Raw genomic sequence first — 22,821 nt, 5'->3', positions numbered from 1 at the left:
AGGCAGGCTCAGGGTCAGGCAGAGGTGTCTGTAATCCAGAGGGGGGCAAGGTACAGTTCGGCATGCAGAGTCAGGCAGAGTGATCAGGCAGACGGGCTCAGAGTCAGGACAGGCAAGGGTCAAAAACCAGGAGGGCAAAAAAAGAGAGACTGGAAAAATCAGGAGCTGAGACACAAAACGCTGGTTGACTTGAACAAACAAGACAAGCTGGCACAGACAGACAGAAAACACAGGTATAACCCAGGGGATAAGTTGGAAAGATGGGCAACACCTGGAGGGGGTGGAGACAAGCACAAAGACAGGTGAAACAGATCATGGTGTGACAGTGTCATGACGTTGCCCTATTGGGTGAGGTTTATGACTCACCTATAAATACCTTTCTCCCTTTCCTCTCCACTCTACAGAATGGACTCTTGGAAAGTCCTTTGTTAACATAGAAATGTGGTAACATCAAAAGGTTGGGAATGGAAAAATATTACCCTTTCTCAACCAGTTGAAAGTGTCCTTTGGCACGTAAAGAATATGTCAGATCAGTTGGTGCCTGGGACATTATATCGAATGATAGGATTACATAAATGGTATCTTGGAAAGTCTACACATTCTAGATTCACATGGAATTGTTGTGCAATTGAAATGTTTAAAAATGAAACTATTTGTGAAAAGATTACATTTAATTTTAGCTTCCAAATGAAATAATTGTTTTCATAAGTAAACTATGCTCCCTCAGTGGCCACGTCCAAGCGAACAGACATTGGTTGAGAACTATTAAACACGCCCTTCTTTCCCCCAATATAAAAGCCTGTTGACGGAAGTCAAACTCAGATCCCGACGACGTGAGGACTGGTGTCCATACGTTTAACTTGTTATGGCTGCAATCCCAATACCGGCATTGATATGACAACTACCAGTGAAAATAGAGGGCGCCAAATTCAAACCACAGAAATCTCATAATTACAATTCCTAAAACATACATGTGTTTCATATCATTTTAAAGCTATTCTCGTTGTTAATCCCACCAAAGTGTCTGATTTCAAATAGGCTTTTCAGCGAGAGCACTACAAACGATTATGTTAGGTCTCCACCAAACCACAATAAGCACAGCCATTTTCCAGCAAAATATAGCATTCACAAAAAGCATAAATACAGATAAAAGTAATCACTAACCTTGAATTATCTTCATCAGATGACACTCATAGGACTTCATGTTACACAATACATGCATGTTTTGTTTGATAAAGTTCATATTTACATTGGTGCGTTAGATTCACTAGTTCCAAAAACATCAAGTGATTTTGCATAGCCACATCATTTCAACAGAAATACTCATCATAAATGGAGATGATAATACAAGTTATACACATGGAATTATAGATATACCTCTCCTTAATGCAACCGCTGTGTCAGATTTTTTTTTTAAGTTTACGGAAAAAGCAACCCATGCAATAATCTGAGACGGCGCTCAGAACAGTAGCCAAATTAGCCGCCGTGTTGGAGTCAACAGAAACCAGAAAATACATGATAAATGTTTCCTTACCTTTGATGAACTTCATCAGAATGCAGTCCTAGAAATCGCAGGTCCACAATAAATGCTTGATTTGTTCGAAAATGTCCGTTATTTATGTCCAATTAGCTACTTTGCTTAGCGAGTTTGGTAAACAATTCCAAAGTCACAAAGCGCGTCCACTATAACGTGACGCAATGTCCAAAAGTTCCGTAACAGTCAGTAGAAACATGTCAAACGATGTACTGAATCAATCTTTAGAATGTTGTTTACATATATCTTGAATAACGTTCCAACCGGAGAATTAGAATTACTTCAGATGAGCGGTGGAACGCAAGTCCTTCCCCTGTGAACGCATGGTCCACTCATGGCTGTGGTGACTATTTCCTGTGTCAATCGACCCCACTTCACATTAGAGTCATCAGATAAAGTTATATTGATATCTAGTGGAAGGCGTAGGAAGTGAAAACTCATCCATATCTCGCTGTAATTTCAATGAGACCTTGGTTGAAAATCTGCCAAGACCAGAGAGCTGTGTGAGGACATCAGGGTTAAATTGTAGATGGGCTACAGGACAATAGGATGGGCTACAGGACAATAGGCAAGCAGCTTGGTGAGAAGGCAATAACTGTTGGCACAATTATTAGAAAATGGAAGAAGTTCAAGATGACGGTCAATCACCCTCAGTCTGGGGCTCCATGCAATATCTCACCTCGTGGGGCATCAATGATCATGAAGAAGGTGAGGGATCAGCCCAGAACTACACGGCAGGACCTGGTCAATGACCTGAAGAGAGCTGGGACCACAGTCTCAAAGAAAACCATTAGTAACACACTATGCCGTCATGGATTAAAATCCTGCAGCGCACGCAAGGTCACCCTGCTCAAGCCAGCGCATGTCCAGGCCCGTCTGAAGTTTGCCAATTACCATCTGGATGATCCAGAGGAGGAATGGGAGAAGGTCATATGGTCTGATGAGACAAAAATAGAGTTTTTTGGTCTAAACTCCACTCGCCATGTTTGGAGGAAGAAGAAGGATGAGTACAACCCCAAGAACACCATCCCAACCATGAAGCATGGAGGTGGAAACATCATTCTTTGGGGATGCTTTTCTGCAAATGGGACAGGACGACTGCACCGTATTGAGGGGAGGATGGATGGGGCCATGTAACGCGAGATCTTGGCCAATAACCTCCTTCCCTCAGTAAGAGCATTGAAGATGGGTCGTGGCTGGGTCTTCCAGCATGACAACGACCCGAAACACACAGTCAAGGCAACTAAGGAGTGTCTCCGTAAGAAGAATCTCAAGGTCCTGGAGTGGCCTAGCCAGTCTCCAGACCTGAACCCAATAGAAAATCTTTGGAGGGAGCTGAAAGTCCTTATTTTCCCAGCGACAGCCCCGAAACCTGAAGGATCTAGAGAAGGTCTGTATGGAGGAGTGGGCCAAAATCCCGGCTGCAGTGTGTGCAAACCTGGTCAAGAACTACAGAAAACGTATGATCTCTGTAATTGCAAACAAAGGTTTCTGTACCAAATATTAAGTTCTGCTTTTCTGATGTATCAAATACTTGTCATGCAATAAAATGCCAATTAATTACTTAAAAATCAATGTGATTTTCTGGATTTTTGTTTTATATTCCGTCTCTCACAGTTGAAGTGTACCTATGATAAAAATGACAGACGTCTGTCTACATGCTTTGTAAGTACGAAAACCTGCAAAATCGGCAGTGTATCAAATACTTGTTCTCCCCACTGTATATATCATGCATTTTCCTTTTCCGATAGGGACGATTATTAGAATGCATAAGATTCTGTATTTACGATAGCATAGCTTCTTTCTCAAGGTCCGATAGAAACCCACTCCCCTTTGTCCCTCAGACTTCCCGCTCTTTCATTAAAACCTAACCCACTTTCTTTGTCCAACCAGCCGTCATATCGGTTTCGTCCGCTAGGGACCTTATCTTTTATGACATGATTAGTAATCGATGTATGATCTATCCTGTGTATATGTAATTCTGTGTGATTATTTAGGTATTTAATAAATAAAGAATTAAGTGTATTGCTGATTCAAATTATTAGCTAGGGTTCGTGCAGATAACCAAGTACTTACGACAATAAGAATGAGACCGATCGAGGTGACAGTTAATAATTGACTGCAATTGATATAAAAGATCTTCAGATTTTTAAGGGAGTGGATTTGGGAGATAACCGCTCTATATAAATGAATGCTTCCATGGTGCCCAAGGTTATTAATGGTTTAATAGTTGCATGGTTTAATTAAATCACGTAATCAATTAAACGTTAGATAATCGATTTGATAAAATAGCATTTCTTATAATTTAATCAGTCAGAGACATGACAATAGAAATTAACATTTTCTGGTTGTATTATTTGATGGAATGTTAGTAATAAATACCCCCTTCAAAACGTTATATCTCTCCGGATATGGTGCACGGAAATGTGTGTGGTCTGCGGCAGTTTCCCAACTCCAGTCCTCCAGTGGCCCCAACAACACACATTTTTGTTGTAGCTCCGGACAAAAAACACCTGATCCAACTTTATTAGGACTTGATGATTAATTGACAAGTAGAATAAGATGTGCTTGTCCGGGGCCACAAAAACATGGTGTACTGTTGGGGGTACTTGAGGACCGGAGTTGTGAAACACTGGTCTACTGCACCAGCCTCAGATGTTCAGTCACTTTTGTATAGTCTAATTATCCCCTTAGTGTCTGTCATCTTGATTTAAATGAATGCCTTCACACATTCATTTGAATTCAGATACAGCCCTACTTAGTTAAGCGTCTATTCCAATGTTGATTGTTTGGATATTTTGATTAATTTTTAATATACACTACTGTTCAAAAGTTTGGGGTCACTTAGAAATGTCCTTGTTTTTTAAAGAAAAGCACAAACTAGACACTAATGTACTTGTCCTCTTGCTCAGTTGTGCCCCGGGGCTTCCCACTCCTCTTTCTGTTCTGGTTAGAGCCGATTTGCACTGTTCTGTGAAGGGAGTAGTACACAGCATTGTACAAGATCTTCAGTTTCTTGGCAATTTCTCGCATGGAATAGCCTTCATTTCTCAGAAAAAAAAATCGACTGACGAGTTTCAGAAGAAAGTTCTTTGTTTCTGGCCATTTTGAGCCTGCAATCGAACCCACGATTGCTGATGCTCCAGATACTGAACTAGTCTATAGAAGGCCAGTTTTATTGCTTCTTTAATCAGGACAACAGTTTTCAGCTGTGCTAACATAATTTCAAAAGGGTTTTCTAATGATCAATTAGCCTTTTAAAATGATTAACTTGGATTAGATAACACAACATGCTATTGGAACACAGGAGTGACGGTTGCTGATAATGGGCCTTCGTACGCCTATATTCCATTAATAATCTGCCGTTTCCAGCTATTTATTCTTTTTTTTAACCTTTATTTAACTAGGCAAGTCAGTTACTAACAAATTCTCATTTTCAATGACGGCCTATCACATGAAAAATCAGGCTATGAGTACCACTAATATTGCATTTGAATATGTATGTACATATGTTGTTTGTAAAATGGTTACATGACAGTTATGTGTGGTAGGGTAAAGTCACCACAACTACTGATGGCAACTACTCCAACCCAGGCTGTTACCCCATTGTCTAGCACCCACCTAGGTATGACACAAAACATTTACACCACGTTCATCACTGGCTATGACAATGGAGAGGTGAAGAGTGAATGGTGCTAATCAGCAGACCAGAGATGATTAGCTGGCCAGTGGTATTAGGGCCAGGTTGGGACCTGTGGTTAACACATCTACTCTTTAGAAGTGTCATAAGATATCTAGTAACCCCAGATTTAGGACTTCTGTTAACATCTCAAGATGTCACCCTTGCAGCGCTAAGTCCCTGTCGCTGCCCTTTGGGCAAGAGTGCCCCTTATTGGTCCTCCAACACCACTTCAAGCAACAACTGGTGCCATATGTATCAAGTGTCTCAGAGAAGGAGTGCTGATTTAGGATAATTTTTGCCTTTTAGGTCACAATGAATAAGATTTCATGCACAGAGGGGACCTGATCCTAGATCAGCACTACTATTCTGAGACTCTTGATACATACAGCCCCTGGTCTCCCATCCACAGATTGACCAGGCCCGACCCTAGATAGCTTCAGTCAAAATGTGCAGCATATTCAATGTGAACAGAAATACTGTTATCATCATCTCCATACTTTGGAGAAATTAGGTTCAGTGACATTTACTTTTGTTTTTAGCCATAGCTTATAAAATATGAGGGTTACTGATGCAGTCTAGTTAACTATGACATCTCAAAGCACTGCTTATTCTGCAACAATAATTTTGATATTTGATTTGGAATCTTAAGGCCCCTTTGGTATCCCAAAAATATATTTTTTAAATAATTGATGAAAAATTGTATTTAGCCTTACTGCTATTAGCCCATAGAAACATACTGAATAAAATATCCACTACATGGAACAGCAGATAGTCCCCCCCCAAAAAAATCAAAATTAAGTTTGTTCTTAAGTGTCTGTCCTATATCAGAGAGATTTATGAAAGATAAGGGAACGTTTTTTTTTTTTTATATACATGTATTTAACCCCTTATTTTTTGTCACTAAACAGACTCCATATGTACCATTCATTTTCTCAACTGGTACCGGGGGACATTCAGACGAGTCTTGTGAGGCCTGTGGGCATCCTAGAGCACATGTATGTGTTCATGAGAGTCTCCCCCTTCCACCGAGGGATCATGTTAGTGTGTAGCCCAAACTGTTCGGATGCTACAGACAGAAGTTGGCAGATCGGCTGTACCGACTTCAGATGAGTCGCAAGAGGCTTGAGGGGGTCGTAGAGCAAAACTTAGGCCAAACCACTACGCTACAGCCAATTTTGCGAGTAGGCCGATTTTCGGGATGTCTCATGGTCTGACAAACACTGCAGCTCTGTCACCTTTCACCACAGATGTGGAAGTGTGACATTGGCGGATGCGGTGGATTAAGACGCTTCCAATGCAAAATTATTTCTCTAGCTTAAACTGACGGGGGCGTGGATATAGACTCTAGGGGGTTAACCCTGTAACGATGCAGAATTAACCCTGTAACAACGCAGAATGAATACGTCAAAACATTTAGAAGGGAAATCATAAGATCATGTTGGTTATTTTATAGTACCACAATAATGTGCTTGTCAACAGCCCAATAGTACAGCAGAAGCAAACTGAAAAGGGTTTGACATGTTTTGATGCAAAAATGGAAGACAATGCTTTTATTTTTTACCCCTTTGTATCCCCAATTTTGTGATATCCAATTGGGTAGTTAGTCTTGTCCCATCGCTTCAAGTCCCGTACGGACTCGGGAGAGGTAAGGTCGACAGCCATGCATTCTCAAAAATACAATCCTGCCAAGCCGTACTGCTTCTTGACACACTGCTCGCTTAACCCGGAAGCCATCCGTACCAATGTGTCGGAGGAAACACTGTACAACTGGTGCCAGTGTGCATTCGCCCGGCCCGCCACAGGAGTCGCTAGAGCACGATGGGTCAAGGACATCCTGGCTAGCAAAACCTTCCCCTAATCCAGAAAACGCTGGGCCAATTGTCCGTCGCCTCATGGGTCTTCTGGTCGCGGCCGGCTGCGACATAGCCCGGGATCTGTAGTGATGCCTGGATCTGGATCTGTAGTGACGCCTCAAGCACTGCAGTGCCTAAGACCGCTGTGTCACTCAGGAGGCCCAACCTAATGTTGTTTGGCAGCAACATTGGATTCATTCTTAGCATTTTGACAGGTTACGCTCCCTAACTGCATATTCTTGGGATAAACAAATTCTAGGCACAGTCCAAATGTAAATACTGTAGATTCAGATTAAATGTGATGGCTTATACAGTGGGGCAAAAAAAGTATTTAGTCAGCCACCAATTGTGCAAGTTCTCCCACTTAAAAAGATGAGAGAGGCCTGTAATTTTCATCATAGGTACACTTCATGACAGACAAAATGAGAAAAAAAATCCAGAAAATCACAATGTAGGATTTTTAATGAATTTATTTGCAAATTATGGTGGAAAATAAGTATTTGGTCACCTACAAACAAGCAAGATTTCTAGCTCTCACAGACCTGTAACTTCTTCTTTAAGAGGCTCCTCTGTCCTCCACTCGTTACCTGTATTAATGGCACCTGTTTGAACTTGTTATCAGTATAAAATACACCTGTCCACAACCTCAAACAGGCACACTCCAAACTCCACTATGGCCAAGACCAAAGAGCTGTCAAAGGACACCAGAAACAAAATTATAGACCTGCACCAGGCTGGAAAGACTGAATCTGCAATAGGTAAGCAGCTTGGTTTGAAGAAATAAACTGTGGGAGCAATTATTAGGAAATGGAAGACATACAAGACCACTGATAATCTCCCTCGATCTGGGGCTCCACGCAAGATCTCACCCCATGGGGTCAAAATGATCACAAGAACGGTGAGCAAAAATCCCAGATCCACACGGGGAGACCTAGTGAATGACCTGCAGAGAGCTGGGACCAAAGTAACAAAGCCTACCATCAGTAACACACTAAGCCACCAGGGACTCAAATCCTGCAGTGCCAGATGTGTCCCCCTGCTTAAGCCAGTACATGTCCAGGCCCGTATGAAGTTTGCTAGAAAGCATTTGGATGATCCAGGAGAAGATTGGGAGAATGTCATATGGTCAGATTAAACCAAAATAGAACTTTTTGGTAAAAACTCAACTTGTCGTGTTTGGAGGACAAAGAATGCTGAGTTGCATCCAAAGAGCATCATACCTACTGTGAAGCATGGGGGTGGAAACATCATGCTTTGGGGCTGTTTTTCTGCAAAGGGACCAGGACGACTGATCCGTGTAAAGGAAAGAATGAATGAGGCCATGTATTGTGAGATTTTGAGTGAAAACCTCCTTCCATCAGCAAGGGCATTAAAGATGAAACGTGGCTGGGTCTTTCAGCATGACAGTGATCCCAAACACACCGCCCGAGCAATGAAGGAGTGGCTTCGTAAGAAGCATTTCAAGGTCCTGGAGTGGCCTAGCCAGTCTCCAGATCTCAACCCGATAGAACATCTTTGGAGGGAGTTGAAAGTCTGTGTTGCCCAGCAACAGCCCCAAAACATCACTGCTCTAGAGGAGATCTGCATGGAGGAATGGGCCAAAATACCAGCAGTAACAGTGTGTGAAAACCTTGTGAAGACTTACAGAAAACGTTTGACCTCTGTCATTGCCAACAAAGGGTATATAACAAGTATTGAGATAAACTTTTGTTATTGACCAAATACTTATTTTCCACCATAATTTGCAAATAAATTCATAAAAAATCCTACAATGTGATTTTCTGGATTTTTTTTCTCATTTTGTCTGTCATAGTTGATGAAAATTACAGGTCTCTCTCATCTTTTTAAGTGGGAGAACTTGCACAATTGGTGGCTGACTAAATACTTTTTTGCCCCACTGTATGTCATTACTCCAAATAGCAGACACCAAGGGCACAGCCTCTGTGCCCTCTGTAAATCAGAATTTACTTGCATACAGAAATGTGTAGATGGTATTAAGATTGTATCTATATGTTTATGATTTAAATCAAATAAAATTTTATTTGTCACATTCGCAGAATACAACAGGCGTTTACCATGACATGCTTACTTACAAGCCCTTAACCAACAATGCAGTTCAAGAAATAGTAAATAAAAATCTTGTCAATCAAAAAGTAGTACAATAAATGTACATATCAATAATGAGGCTATATACAGGGGGTAATATACAGGAGTCGAGGTAATTTGTAAAGAGACTATGCATAGATAATAAACAGCGAGAAGCAGCCGTGTAAAAATGAAGGGGGGGTGGGCATACGTACAACCCTCTGTAGTGCCTTACGGTCAGATGCTGAGCAGTTGCTATACCAGGCAGTGATGCAACCGGTCAGGACGCTCTCGATGGTGCAGCTGTATGACTTTTTGAGGATCTGAGGACCCATGCCAAATATTTTAGTCTCCTAAGGGGGAAACGGTGTTGTCGTGCCCTCCTCACAACCTTCTTGGTGTGTATAGACCATGATAGTTTGTTGGTGTCGTGGACACCAAGGAACTTGAAACTCTCGACCCACATAAGAGCCACTTTTCCTTCAGTCACCCCAGGCATGAATACACAGTTTGACAGCTCTGCTCCTCTCAATTAAGTCTTACATGACTTGGGAGATTCAGATAGAATTTGATCACATTGTTTTCCCTCTCTAATTGTTGTGATTTAGCTGACACTCTTAACCAGAGTGACACTCTCTCTCTGAGTGTATACATTTTCATACTGGTCCCCATGGGAGTTGAACCCACTATGCTGGTGTTGCTCGCTCTCTCTCTCTCTCTCTCTCTCTCTCTCTCTCTCTCTCTCTCTCTCTCTCTCTCTCTCTCTCTCTCTCTCTCTCTCTCTCTCTCTCTCTCTCATATATATATATATATTGTGTGGTTACAAATAAGGGAATAGTCAAATGTATTCCATCCTGAATAATCCAAATGTTTGCCCTATTCAATATACAATATAACATTGCATTAAGATCAGCTGACGACCCCATCCCCACCCCCACATAGATAAGAGTATCCCAGCAGCCCACAGCATCCTTAAAAATACCTTAACCGAATCAATAACATGGATGGACAATTAAACTTGCTTGAGATGAATATATGAGGTAGTTATTTTTTTAATCTCTTACAAATAATAACACTATCACATACCTAAACATCACGCTTGCAACGTACATTTGTGGATATAAAGACGACTCCGTAATGAATTCCAAAACACTTTGACTAACTATAGACCACCACGCAATATGGCACGATTCAACAAGCCAATAAGGTATATATTAAATGACTTACTTTAAGACGGCGCTGTCCCCTTGTCTGACAGTGATGTTGTCCTTTGAAAAAGAATCCCCGCTCCTCGCTGGCACTCCTGCAGGTACAAGGAATAGCAGTCTTAGACCGATGACAACAAGGCATTTCCAAGGCGCCACAAAATAACCATAAATGCCCATTTTCCGTCACTGCTCAACTTCCACGGAAACTTGAATGTCAAATATTCCTTGCTCGGTGCAAAGTAGGTATGGCCACGGCAATTCGACTCCACTCAATATGCTGTTGTGGTGGTCGACCTCTATTTCTTTGCCTCAAATAGAAGGTGAGAATGTGGCGTGTTATCTTTCAATATAATAAAGTAGGCAATATCTGCGGCTCCAGTACTCTTGGATATCTCCAAGAAATGTCCAGCAGCTACAACAGGCGATGTGTTTTTTCGGAAAGCTGATGTAGGCTAGACTGTCTCCCCTGCTCTGTGTATGTTATTTGTACTCGCCAAGAGATGGATGATCGCGCAAAGATGCATCAGCAAAGTCTCCACTTGGGTAGTTCTGCCGATAGCCTACAGCACAACACTGCAGTGATTCCTAAAACAAGTATGCTCTGAAATCAGGTGTGTATTCTTATTTGTCAAGTAGACTACATAAACTAAATCCACCAGACAGCCAGCTCCGCGGAATCAAGTGAAATCACTCCTTCATAATGAGTGTGTGCCTTGCGCAGGCTAGTCAGTGCTCTCAGGCGCGCGTTATACAACTGTGAACCATCTGCGCAGCATCCCTACTCCCGCTATTTTTACTACCCCAGTGGATGATCAAGCAAGCGATTTGTATTGATAAATCTATAGGCTGTATATATATTTCTATATATCCTAGTCTGCATTATAATGGCAATAACCACCACAATTAATAGGCCAATCGGGTTGCCTAAATCATTAACATAATGCAGTTAATTATTTGAATACTGTATTGGGAACGATTAGCTAATCAACTGACATGTACTCACTTTAACATATCAATAATGATCTATGCTCTGCTGAATAGTATAAGTGGAAGGCTATGCTATTGTAGGTGTGTGTGTCTGCACATGCGTGTGTGAGAGATGGGGGGCCATGTATTGGGAGATATATTTCATAATTTATTTTCAAATACTTATAAAACGTTGTGTACATTTAATGCTTAAATAGTATCGGAAAGAGATTTTGTTTTGTGTGTGCAGCTCATTCCTGAAATGTATATGTGTAGCCCTAGACATACTGTCAATGTTGAAATTACACAATATTTGGTCCCAGTGAAGTTTGTGAGTAAATACATTTTACCTATACCTGCAGTAGGTACCATGCATAGGTTTTTGCAATGTACGGCATGAGCTGGTTGTTGAATAGCTCTGCCCAAACATCGTTCCATAGCATTATCATAAGCACTTATGTGTCCTCAGTGTCTTGGCTGCAAGTAACCCTATTCCTGGAGAGCTGTAGGTTTTCCCTCCAACCCTAATCTAGCGCACCTGATTCTAATAATTAGCTGGTTGATAAACTGAATCAAGTTAGTTACAACTGAGGTTAGAGCGAAAACCTACAGGGGGGTAGCTCTCCAGGAACAGGATTGGAGAGCCCTGAACTAGGGTATGCAGTGCACATCACTGCGCTAGGAGAAGTTCGCATTGTTATTATAAGCATGTTATTCCATCCCAGATCACATATTAACACACCCAAAGCATTGCCCTTCTAATTTCATCCACGGAAATATGCATATTTGTATGCATGAGGGTTGATTTGGCAGACGGAGCCAGGGATATAGGGGTCACTGTTTGTTTTGACATGCACACAGTCCCTTGGATTTACTGAGGCGGTGTTCAATTTATTATAAGGTTGTTAGTGGGGGAAGTATGATGATGACCCCATCCGAAAAAATTGGGCTAAGATAAGAGTTAATTAAAACTCTATCTAGCCAGTGATGCAACCTGAGCATGGTCTGTTTGCACGACGTCCACATCGAACTCAATGGCTTTTTAATTAAAACCCCTCATGCTGACCTCAGCAAATCTAAGATATGTGTTCTTAATTAACGTGGGTTGCTAGGTAGAGGGGAACGTCTCGGTGAAACACTTGTTTCCAAAACACCCCCAGCTGATTAGGGTGACAACATGTTGTGTATGATAGACTTACTATAACATCAGAGCTGTTTATCAGCTTGAACAACCTCATCTTAATTAAAAGGCCTACTCTGTGATATTTACAGACATTCTGGACAATGTAAATTAATTATACAGTATATACAAATATAACTTGCCATGCCATGAGCTTTAGGCAACTGTCTAACCCCACCATAACCCAAAATATAAGGACGTTCTACATCCCTCAACTTTATAGCAAACCAAGTGGCAGGGTTGTGGTTTTACTGTTTTTCAAATTGCGTAGTGGGCCTTTAAGCTGCAATATATAGGGCGATGGAACATTACATTTTTAACTATATGGCTGAGTCTACCATTTCAATTACCTGGGGGTTAGGAGCAAATTCACAGGTATATTTAGGAAACTTACAGTACTTTTAAAGAGTCTTTAGTCACAGTAAGACTGTGTAATCCAGAGGAAATGATTTAAGCATATGGTGCCCTTCAATTAATTGAATGTGCAGTCATCTTCTTTCTGAATTATCAATAGCTCTATTCACTCAGTTCCCTGGAGAGATATTCAACATAGATATGCTGATACCTTGTATTAGGTAGGCATGGCTCATCTGACCTTTATATGACTTCCCTAGGAGGAAATTACATGCATGCTAACTAGAGTATCATTGATACTGAGCCCAGTCAATGAAGGTCTTGACCTTGAGCTCAACTCTGAATATGGCATCATTTAAGAATTTGCTGTAATTTAGACTAAACATGCAAGAAACATGATTTTTTGGCAGCTTGTTAATTTTCAAAAAGTTTGAAAATAAACATTTGTCTGCATATGTAACTTTTGAAGGCTAAATAATAAAGCGGTACTTTTTGGAGGCTCTAGCGATTTTTCCAAGCTATGCAGCCTACATTTATTTTGACAGTAGGCAAAGCATGAAAGATATCAGCAAGCACATTGGTGGGTACACGGCCTGGTGAGCACTATAGCAAATGAAAGTACTTATTTATTCCTAAGAAGTCCAGGGACAGAGAGAATGGTGGTGTTCTTTCACCCTGAAAGGGCCTGCACACAGTACTTCTTGTGCAACAGTAAATGTTGTTTTTCCTCATCTGTGATTATGCTTAGTTGGGTGGAAACTCAGCTGTCATCCTAGGATGGATTCCACTCCCTTGAAGGTGAATGCATTTTAGATGTAATTTCCATCCAAATGTTACTCAAATGAAACTATAATCTCGGGATGGATGGAATCAACCACTGATAACATTTGGAATGGCAAAGTGAGCAAAAATATGCTTAAATGGTCAAATATTTCAAAAGAGATGAAGAATAATTTTGTTTGGATAATTGTCCAAATTCAAGAGAAGACATTGCAGTTTTGGGCAGCTCAGGCAATCGGCAGAGACTATTAATAATGAATGACCATTCTAGGCCAATATAATGGCCCTATATCGGACCACACTGACAAGCAGAGCCCACACTCATGATAAAAGCCTTGACCCTCAACCTTTTCTTTTGCTGGTTTTGGGGCATCTTCTACCTTAAGTTGCTTAGAGGTTCATGTTGTTTCTCATAATCAGCAGAAACAAACTCCCATGGTAACCGCATGTAGCACGCCATGCTAGGCCTGAAGGCACTGTAGAAATGTTGATGATGAACGAGTAAGACTACACAATGTTATTTACCGTACACTTGCTGTGGCCATACTAAGCTTGCAGATGAACATCAGATTTAGTAAAGGGATGTTTGCATACCTGGTCTATGTGTTAAGGTAATGTATTTATTGAGAAGTGATTTATTATTATGACATTGTCAGAAATATGACCCCACCCCAAAAAAATTATGAAAGCGAAAGTTTGTGTGAGATGAGAAAATAGGCAGGTTGGCCTCGAAGTCTTCCCGTAGGAGACGTGTCTGTTTGAAACATTTTGTCTACTTGTAGCATGTTAGAAAACGTTTGAAAAGAAGACTCTTTGCAGATAAAAATATGGGAAATTACTGTCTTGACAGTACTGGCCAACATGAATTGCTCTTCTCTGCAGTTGGAGACAAACTTTGTCCTGACCATTTTAAAATATAGTATTTACAGTAGTAGGATTATTTTGCCTCTGTGTGATGTTAACACACTTCACACACTTTTTGTGGTATCAAAGCTGTCATGCCCCATAATTATAGAGCCCCACAATGGACTCGTCATAATACCAATAAAACCGGTCAAACACGGAAATGGTTCCAATCGTTTTTTCATCATTCCTTTTTCCCATAGGGGATTTTAGAACCACTTCAAACAAGGTCTGTGTTTCATGTAGGTTTTCCTGATGTGACGTTTGGATAACCGTGTAAATCTCTCTCACACAAGGTGACTTTTGTCAATATATTTGTCTCTATTTACTCTCAGATTTGAAAATCTTAATTAGCATCAAAGTAGACATCATGCAAGACTACAAATCCCTGCAAGCTCCTGCACTTTATCTCTAGCTGACACCTTTGCTGTCAGCTAGCAAGCTGGCTACCTTGACCCAAAACAAAAGATATGTTGAACAATTTCATTTACTGTTCCATAATTTATTTAAATAATATTTGTTGGCTTATTTATGCACTCAATGCAGTCAAATATGTTCCATGAATGCTAAGCAAATTGTTTGCAAAGAACCAAGTTACCTAGCTACCTACCTAGACAATATTGGGACACACCCTTTTCACCCAGTGGGCGGTGCTATACATCACGGTGGGCATAGATTTCAGAGCGTATATCGGTGCACACAGTGTTGAGAATGAGTCAAGCACTCTTTTAAGTCTGAATTGTGGAATCTATTCAACACAACATTCTAGGTTGGCTAAAGTCGGGTGTACACTACACAATTTTCAAAATCCTAACATTGCTGAGCCTCTCCAATTAAATAATACGTCTGTAGTTAAATACATTTCCTGTAGTTTTTTGTCTTGTAATGGATGCTACTGTTTCATCAGGGAGCCACAAAGATTAAGTAAACAAATGGCATTGCTGAATTCACATTATGTTTGATTTTTCATGCAGCCACAGAATTGAAAACAGCTAAACAATGATTTTGTTTTCAAATTTCAAATTGTTTAAAGTTGAAAGATATCACGCAAAAAAAAGGGACTGTACAATGTACAATGAGTCTGTGTTCTGTAAGTATGCCTCCAGGATAATATGGTAAATTTGGTCTCATGTATAGGACCTCAAACAAATATATAAGACCAAGCACAAGGGTTTGATGAAGCCAGCAACGCTGAAACCAAATTATTTTTCTCGAAAATACTTTGGGAATTTGGAAGAGAGAGTACTTCATCAACTTTTAGATTGCTTAAAATACCTGTAAAAATTATGCTAACTGTGAAACCTTTACAATATAATCAGCAGTTCAAAGGGTAGGCTAGAGTCAGTTAATCTGATTTTGTTAAATCTAATCTCAAAGAATTCATTTTAGGGATTGATAGTATACATGTATTATTGCATGTTGACTAAACAAATGCAGCGAAATTAGTTTTAAATCTAGTCATGATCAGTTTTATATACTTCTTTCTGTAGTCTAAATTTAGTAGATTGGCTTGAAAGCAGCATTCATTGATGTTGTTGCAAAACTTGATGTTACACATCGTTTACTTTTGGCAAAACCGGTTCATTCACTTGGTGGCTATCATTAGTTAAAAATTTTAAAAAAAAAGCTATCATTAGCCCACAAGCAAAATCCTCTTATTTTACCAGATCCCCTTCTTCAGACAGTTGAAATCTATTTCAATTCATGGTGTCAGAATGCACTGCTGTATTAAAGCAATTCAGAACTAACTTGTTGACGTGTTCTTTTACCGATTTAATACCAGATTAACACATTGCAGAATGTATCCATAATCATTAATGAACAAGCATATTTATTTGACAAGGATGAACCTAGTCACCCATCGATTACTTGAAAAACCTGAACTCCAACAATTACACTGTTTTAATTCAATCTAAATAGTAAACAATGCATACACATGCATTTCAAACATAACATATAAATATCTAACTTGAAGTAAAGATTAAATTATTTATTCATCAATGGCACAAACCTAGGACATCGAAAAGCCCCATATGAACTATAATTACTATCCGAGGGCGCACAGATTATTTTGCTTTTCCATTACAGGAATTAGACCAGCACCAACAACACAAAAACAGCATATTGTGATTTTTGGTGGGAGAGTAACAAATGGAGAAACAACTGGATGCATACGGTAGGTTTAATATAAAATACTAGGTCAAGTCCAGCAGAATGAGAAACACAGTTAATAGACTCAAAACAAGGAAGTCATGCATAAACACTGCTATATTCACACACTTGAACTCCGCTGTCAATTGTGAGCAGTATATTTACCACTGCATTCACTCAGAATAAGCAGGACAGCATCACACAGGTAAAAAGGTTAACAGAAACAGTACACAACAACACTTTTAAACGTGTTACTGAGTCTAAATGCTATTCAATCAGGAGAAGTGAAGGAAGCAGCATAGGGAAAATAGGTGAAGGCAGGGTGGGTTTATAGAGATAAGAAGGAGTGTTCCAAAGTGATGGAAGTTGAGGGACCATGGGACATAAAAGGCATATTGCGGAATAAGGGGTAGCTAGAGAGATAGTTGGCCATAGAATCAACATAACATTGGGTGCTGATGTCCTTCTACACCCCTTTTAGGTCGATGTCACAAATATCCGATTCATGTCCAGTAATACTCTTGAGTCTCAGTGTGTGTCGCTCGAAGTCATTCCGTCTCAGTTGTAGCATTCAAATCGTGGTCATCGTGTGTCTGTGACTCACAACATTAAAGACAATAAGTGATCACAGTATTTCAACAAATTGAGCCATACATAATACAACTTAATAAGCATTTTGTTGACAACATGGATGTTTACACTATGTATACTGTGTGTGAATGATGGAGTAATCTTACCCCGGCTGTAGGTCCATTTGAGAGTGTGTGGTCACTAACGCCTGTAAATCAACCAGTACTAAACCGTTGGAGACTTGGGATGCCTGCTTTCTCTCTCAAAGTGCTGCTTGAATGTCTTCAGGTCTGCATCTATAAAGGTCAAGTACAAAATGGAGGAAGTAAAAAAATCTGTGGCTTAGATGCATTCTATTGCTTTGAATTCCAACAAACTACTACGCATATGAAAGACTGTACCACACAGGCCAGTACAAAAGTCTACACATGGAGAGGAACCTAAAGGCACATACAGTACCAACCAATAGTACTCACCCGACTGACAAGGCAGTTGTGGACCAGTCTTCTGGTCTGCAGCTGCTCCCTTCTTCTTAAATCAAATCATATTTTATTGACCACATACACATATTTAGCTGATTTTATTGCAGGTGTAGCAATATGCTTGTGTTCCTAGCTCCAACAGTGCAGCAGTATCTAACAGTTCACAACAATAGACACAAATCTAAAATTAAAAGAATGGAATTAAGAAATATATGAATATTAGGACAAGTAATGTCGCTCGTCTTTTCAGTTCGCTGCAGCTGGACAGTTTTATCTCAATCTCTTCATTCAAAGACTCAATCATGGACATTCTTACTGACAGTTGTGGCTGCTTTGCGTGATGTATTGTTGTCTCTACCTTCTTGCCCCTTTGTGCTGTTGTCTGTGCCCAACAATGTTTGTACCCTGTTTTGTGCTGCTACCATTTTGTGCTGCTGCCATGTTGTGTTGCCACCATGTTGTTGTCATTATGCTGTGTTGTCATGAGTTGCAGACATGCTATGTTGTCATCTTAGATCTCTCTTTATGTAGTGTTGTCTCTCTTGTCGTGATTTGTGTTTTGTCCGATATTTTTATTTAATTTATTTTAATTTTTAATCCAAGCCCCCATCCCCGCAGGAGGCATTTTGTCTTTTGGTAGGCCGTCATTGTAAATAAGAATTTGTTCTTAATTGACTTGCCTAGTTAAATAAAGGTGAGTGGCATTGACTAAAATACCTTAGAATGGAACACAGTATATACATATGAGATGAGTAAAGCAGTATGTAAACTATATTCAAGTGACTAGTGTTCCATTATTAAAGTGGCCAGTGATTCCATGTCTATGTATACAGGGCAGCAGCCTCTAAGGTGCAGGATTGAGTAACCGGGTGGTAGCCGGCTAGTGATGGCTATTTAACATTCTGTTGGCCTTGAGATACAAGCTGTTTTTCAGTCTCTCGGTCCCAGCTTTGATGCACCTGTACTGACCTCGCCTTCAAAATGATAGCGGGGTGAACAGGTCGTGGCTTGGGTAGTTGATGTACTTGATGATCTTTTTGGCCTTCCTGTGACATTGGGTGCTGTAGGTGTCCTGGAGGGCAGAGATTCTGCCCCCGGTGATGTGTTGGGCAGACCCTCTGGAGAGCCCTGCAATTGCGGGCGGTGCAGTTGCCGTACCAGCTCGGTGATACAGCCCGACAAGATACTCTCAATTGTGCATCTGTAAAAGTTTGTAAGGGTCTTAAGGACGAATTCAAATTTCTTCAGCCTCCTGATTAAGAGGTGTTTCTCCACTACGTTCCCATTGATGTGGATATGGGCGTGCTCCCTCTGCTGTTTCCTGAAGTCCATGATCAGCTCCTTAGCTTTGAGGGAGAGGTAATTTTTGTGACACTACTCTGCCAGGCCCTCACCTCTTCCCTTTAGGCTGCCTTGTCATCGTTGGTAATCAGGCTCGCTACTGTTGTGTCGTCTGCAAACTTGATGATTGAGTTGGAGGCGTGTGGCCACGCAGTCATGGGTGAACAGGACGTACAGGAGGGGGCTAAGCATGCACCCTTGTGGTGCCCCTGATTGAGGATCAGTGAAGTGGAGGTGTTGTTTCGTACCTTCACCACCTAGGGGCGGACCGTCAGGAAGTCCAGGTCCCAGTTGCACAGGGTGGGGTTCAGGCACAGGGCCTTGAGCTTAATGATGAGCTTGGAGGGTATTGAAGGCTATATTCAGAGCCATATCCCTGTAATACTTAGAGAAGATCATATGTCAAGTGTTATTGAAGTGTGGTGGTTACAGGTTCACTTGGCAAATCTAAAGCATTTTATTTTGGGGTGTTGCTATAGGGATCAAGAGCTAACAGTCAGTATCTAAATAATATGTGTGAAATGCTTGATAATGTATGTGATTGAAACAGAGAGGTCTACTTTCTTGGGGACCTGAATATTGACTGGTTTTCATCAAGCTGTCCACTCAAGAGGAAGCTTCTTACTGTAACCAGTGCCTGTAATCTGGTTCAGGTTATTAATCAACCTACCAGGGTGTTTGCAAACACTACAGGAACAAGATCATCCACATGTATAGATCACATTTTTACAAATGCTGTAGAACCTTGTTCTAAAACTGTATCAATACACATTGGATGCAGTGATCACAATATAGTGGCTATATCCAGGAAGGCCAAAGTTCCAACAGCTGGGCCTAAAATAGTGTAAAATACTTTGCTGTGACTCTTATGTGGATTATGTTAAAAATATTTGTTGATCTGATGTGATTAATGATGCCAGACGCTGCACTTGATGCATTTATGAAATTGCTTCTTCCAATTATTGATAAACATAGAACTGTTAAGGCTCCATGGATTGATGAATTGAACAACTGTATGGTTGAAAGAGATGGGGCAAAAGGAGTGGCTAATAAGTCTGGGTTCACATCTGACTGGCTTACTTACTGCAAATTGAGGAATTATGTGACTAAACTCACCAAAAAGAAGAATAAACTCAAATATGAAGCCAAGATCAATGATATAAAAAATAATGGGAAAAAAAACTTCAGTACTTTAAATTAAATTATGGGCAGAAAGACAAATTCAACTCCATCTTTCATCAAATCAGATGGCTTATTCCTCACAAAACCATTTGATGTTGTCAATTATTATAATGATCATTTCATTTGCAAAGTGGGCAAACTTAGGCAGGAAATGCCAACCACGAACAGTGAGCAATTGTATTCATGCATAAAAAAACAAATAATGAAAGAAAAGCAGTGCAAGTTTGAATTTTTTATAGTTATTGTGGGAGAGGTGGACAAATTATTGTTATCGATCAATGATGACAAATCTCCTCGCATTGACAACTAGATGGAAAACTACTGAGGATGGTAGCTTACTCTATAGCCACTACTATCTACCATATTTTGAATCTGAGCATAGAGGAAAGTCTTTGTCCTCAGGCCTGGAGGGAAGCCAAAGTAATTCTGCTAGCCAAGAGTGGTAAAGTGGCCTTTACTGGTTCTAACAGCCAGCTCTTAGAAAACTGTTGGAAAAAATTAACAACAGATATTCAGCTGCTTATAGAGAAGGGCACTCAACATGTACTGCACTGACACAAATGACTGATGATTGGTTGAAATAAACTGATAATAAGAAGATTGTGGGAGCTGTACTGTTAGATTTCAGTGCAGTCTGATATCATTGACCATAACCTGTTGTTGAAAAATACCATATTGTGGATTCAGAGCTATCTATCTAATAGAACTCAGAGGGTTTACTTTAATGGAAGCTTCTCTAATGTCAAACATGTAAAGTGTGGTGTACCGCAGGCAGCTCTCTAGGCCCTCTACTCTTTTAAATGTTTTACCAATGACCTGCACTGAAATTAAACAAAGCATGTGTATCCATGTATGTTGACAATTCAACCATATACGCATCATCAAACACAGCTAATGAAGTCACTAAAACCCTTAACAAAGGTTGCAGTCTGTTTTGGAATAGGTGGCCAGTAATAAACTGGTCCTGAACATCTCTAAAACCCTGAGCATTGTATTTGGTACAAATTATTCCTTAACTTCTATACCTCAGCTAAATCTGGTAATGAATGGTGTGGTTGTTGAACAAGTTGATGAGACAAAATTACTTGGCATTACCTTAAATTGTAAACTGTCATTGTCAAAACATATACAGTTAAAGTCAGAAGTTTACATACACCTTAGCCAAATACATTTAAACTCAGTTTTTCACAATTCCTGACATTTTATCCTTGTAAAAACTCCATGTCTGAGGTCAGTTAGGATCACCACTTTAATTTAAGAATGTGAAATGTCAGAATAATAGTGGAGAGAATGATTTATTTCAACTTTTATTTCTTTCATCACATTCCCAGTGGGTCAGAAGTTTACATTCACTCAATTAGTATTTGGTAGCATTGCCTTTAAATTGTTTCACTTGAGTCAAACGTTTTGGGTAGCCTTCCACAAGCTTCCCACAATAAGTTGCCCATTCCTCCTGACAGAACTGGTGTAGCTGAGTCAGGTTTGTAGGCCTCCTTGCTCGCACACGCTTTTTCAGTTCTCCTCACAATTTTTTTATAGGATTGAGGTCAGGGCTTTGTGATGGCCACTCCAATACCTTGACTTTGTTGTCCTTAAGCCATTTTGCCACAACTTTGGAAGTATGCTTGGGGTCATTGTCCATTTGGGAAGACCAATTTGCAACCAAGCTTTAACTTCCTGACTAATGTCTTGAGATGTTGCTTCAATATATCCACATAATTTTCCTACCTCATGAAGCCATCTATTTGTGAAGTGCAACAGTCCCTCCAGCAGCGAAGCACCCCCACAATATGTCTGTAAACAATTGTTGGAAAAATGACTTGTGTCATGCATAGTAGATGTTCTAATCAACTTGCCAAAACTATAGTTTGTAAACAAGAAATTTGTGGAGAGGTGGAAAAATGAATTTGAACCTATTTGGGACTGGGGGGCAGTATTTAGTAGCTTGTATGAATAAGGTGCCCAGAGTAAACTACCTGCTTCTCAGGCCCAGAAGCTAAAATATGCATATAATTAGTTGATTTGGATGGAAAACACTCGGAAGTTTCTAAAACTATTTGAATGATGTCTGTGAGTATAACAGAACTCATATGGCAGCCAAAAACCTGAGAAAAATCCAACCAGGAAGTGGGAAATCTGAGGTTTGTAGTTTTTTCAAGTCATTGCCTATCGAATATACAGTGTCTATGGGGTCATATTGCACTTCCTAAGGCTTCCACTAGATGTCAACAGTCTTTAGAACCTTGTTTGAGGCTTCTACTGTGAAGGAGGGGGGCATGAGAGCTGATTGAGTCAGGTGTCTCATGGCAGAGTGCCATGAGCTCTGTCTCGCGCACTCCCGTGAGAGTTAGCTGCGTTCCATTGCATTTCTACAGACAAAGGAATTCTCCAGTTGAAACATTATTGAAGATTTATGATAAAAACATCCTAAAGATTGATTCTATACTTTGTTTAACATGTTTCTACAAACTGTAATATGACTTTTCGTCTGAACTTTCGCCTGGACTTGCCCGCGCCTCGTGAGTTTGGATTGTGTACTAAATATGTGAA

The 22,821-nt window shown here is 40.3% G+C and overlaps 1 protein-coding gene across 2 annotated transcripts in view; it reads right to left on the bottom strand.

Moving 5' to 3' along the window:
- Positions 1 to 22,821, bottom strand: part of LOC139422047 (opioid-binding protein/cell adhesion molecule-like) — a 391,772-nt gene that overhangs the window by 232,789 nt on the left and 136,162 nt on the right. The window contains exon 2 of one of the 2 annotated variants that reach the window (XM_071173184.1): positions 10,382 to 10,457. In XM_071173184.1, coding sequence (XP_071029285.1) covers positions 10,382 to 10,457 — 76 coding nt within the window. Of the gene's footprint in view, positions 1 to 10,381; positions 10,540 to 22,821 lie in introns of those variants that run through there. The other variant, XM_071173183.1, reaches the window with a different exon arrangement.

Source organism: Oncorhynchus clarkii, chromosome 12 (genome assembly GCF_045791955.1).
Source record: "Oncorhynchus clarkii lewisi isolate Uvic-CL-2024 chromosome 12, UVic_Ocla_1.0, whole genome shotgun sequence".
NCBI lineage: Eukaryota > Metazoa > Chordata > Actinopteri > Salmoniformes > Salmonidae > Oncorhynchus > Oncorhynchus clarkii.
The sequence above is the reverse complement of the archived record's forward strand: the minus strand, read 5'-3'. Positions and strand labels throughout refer to the sequence as shown.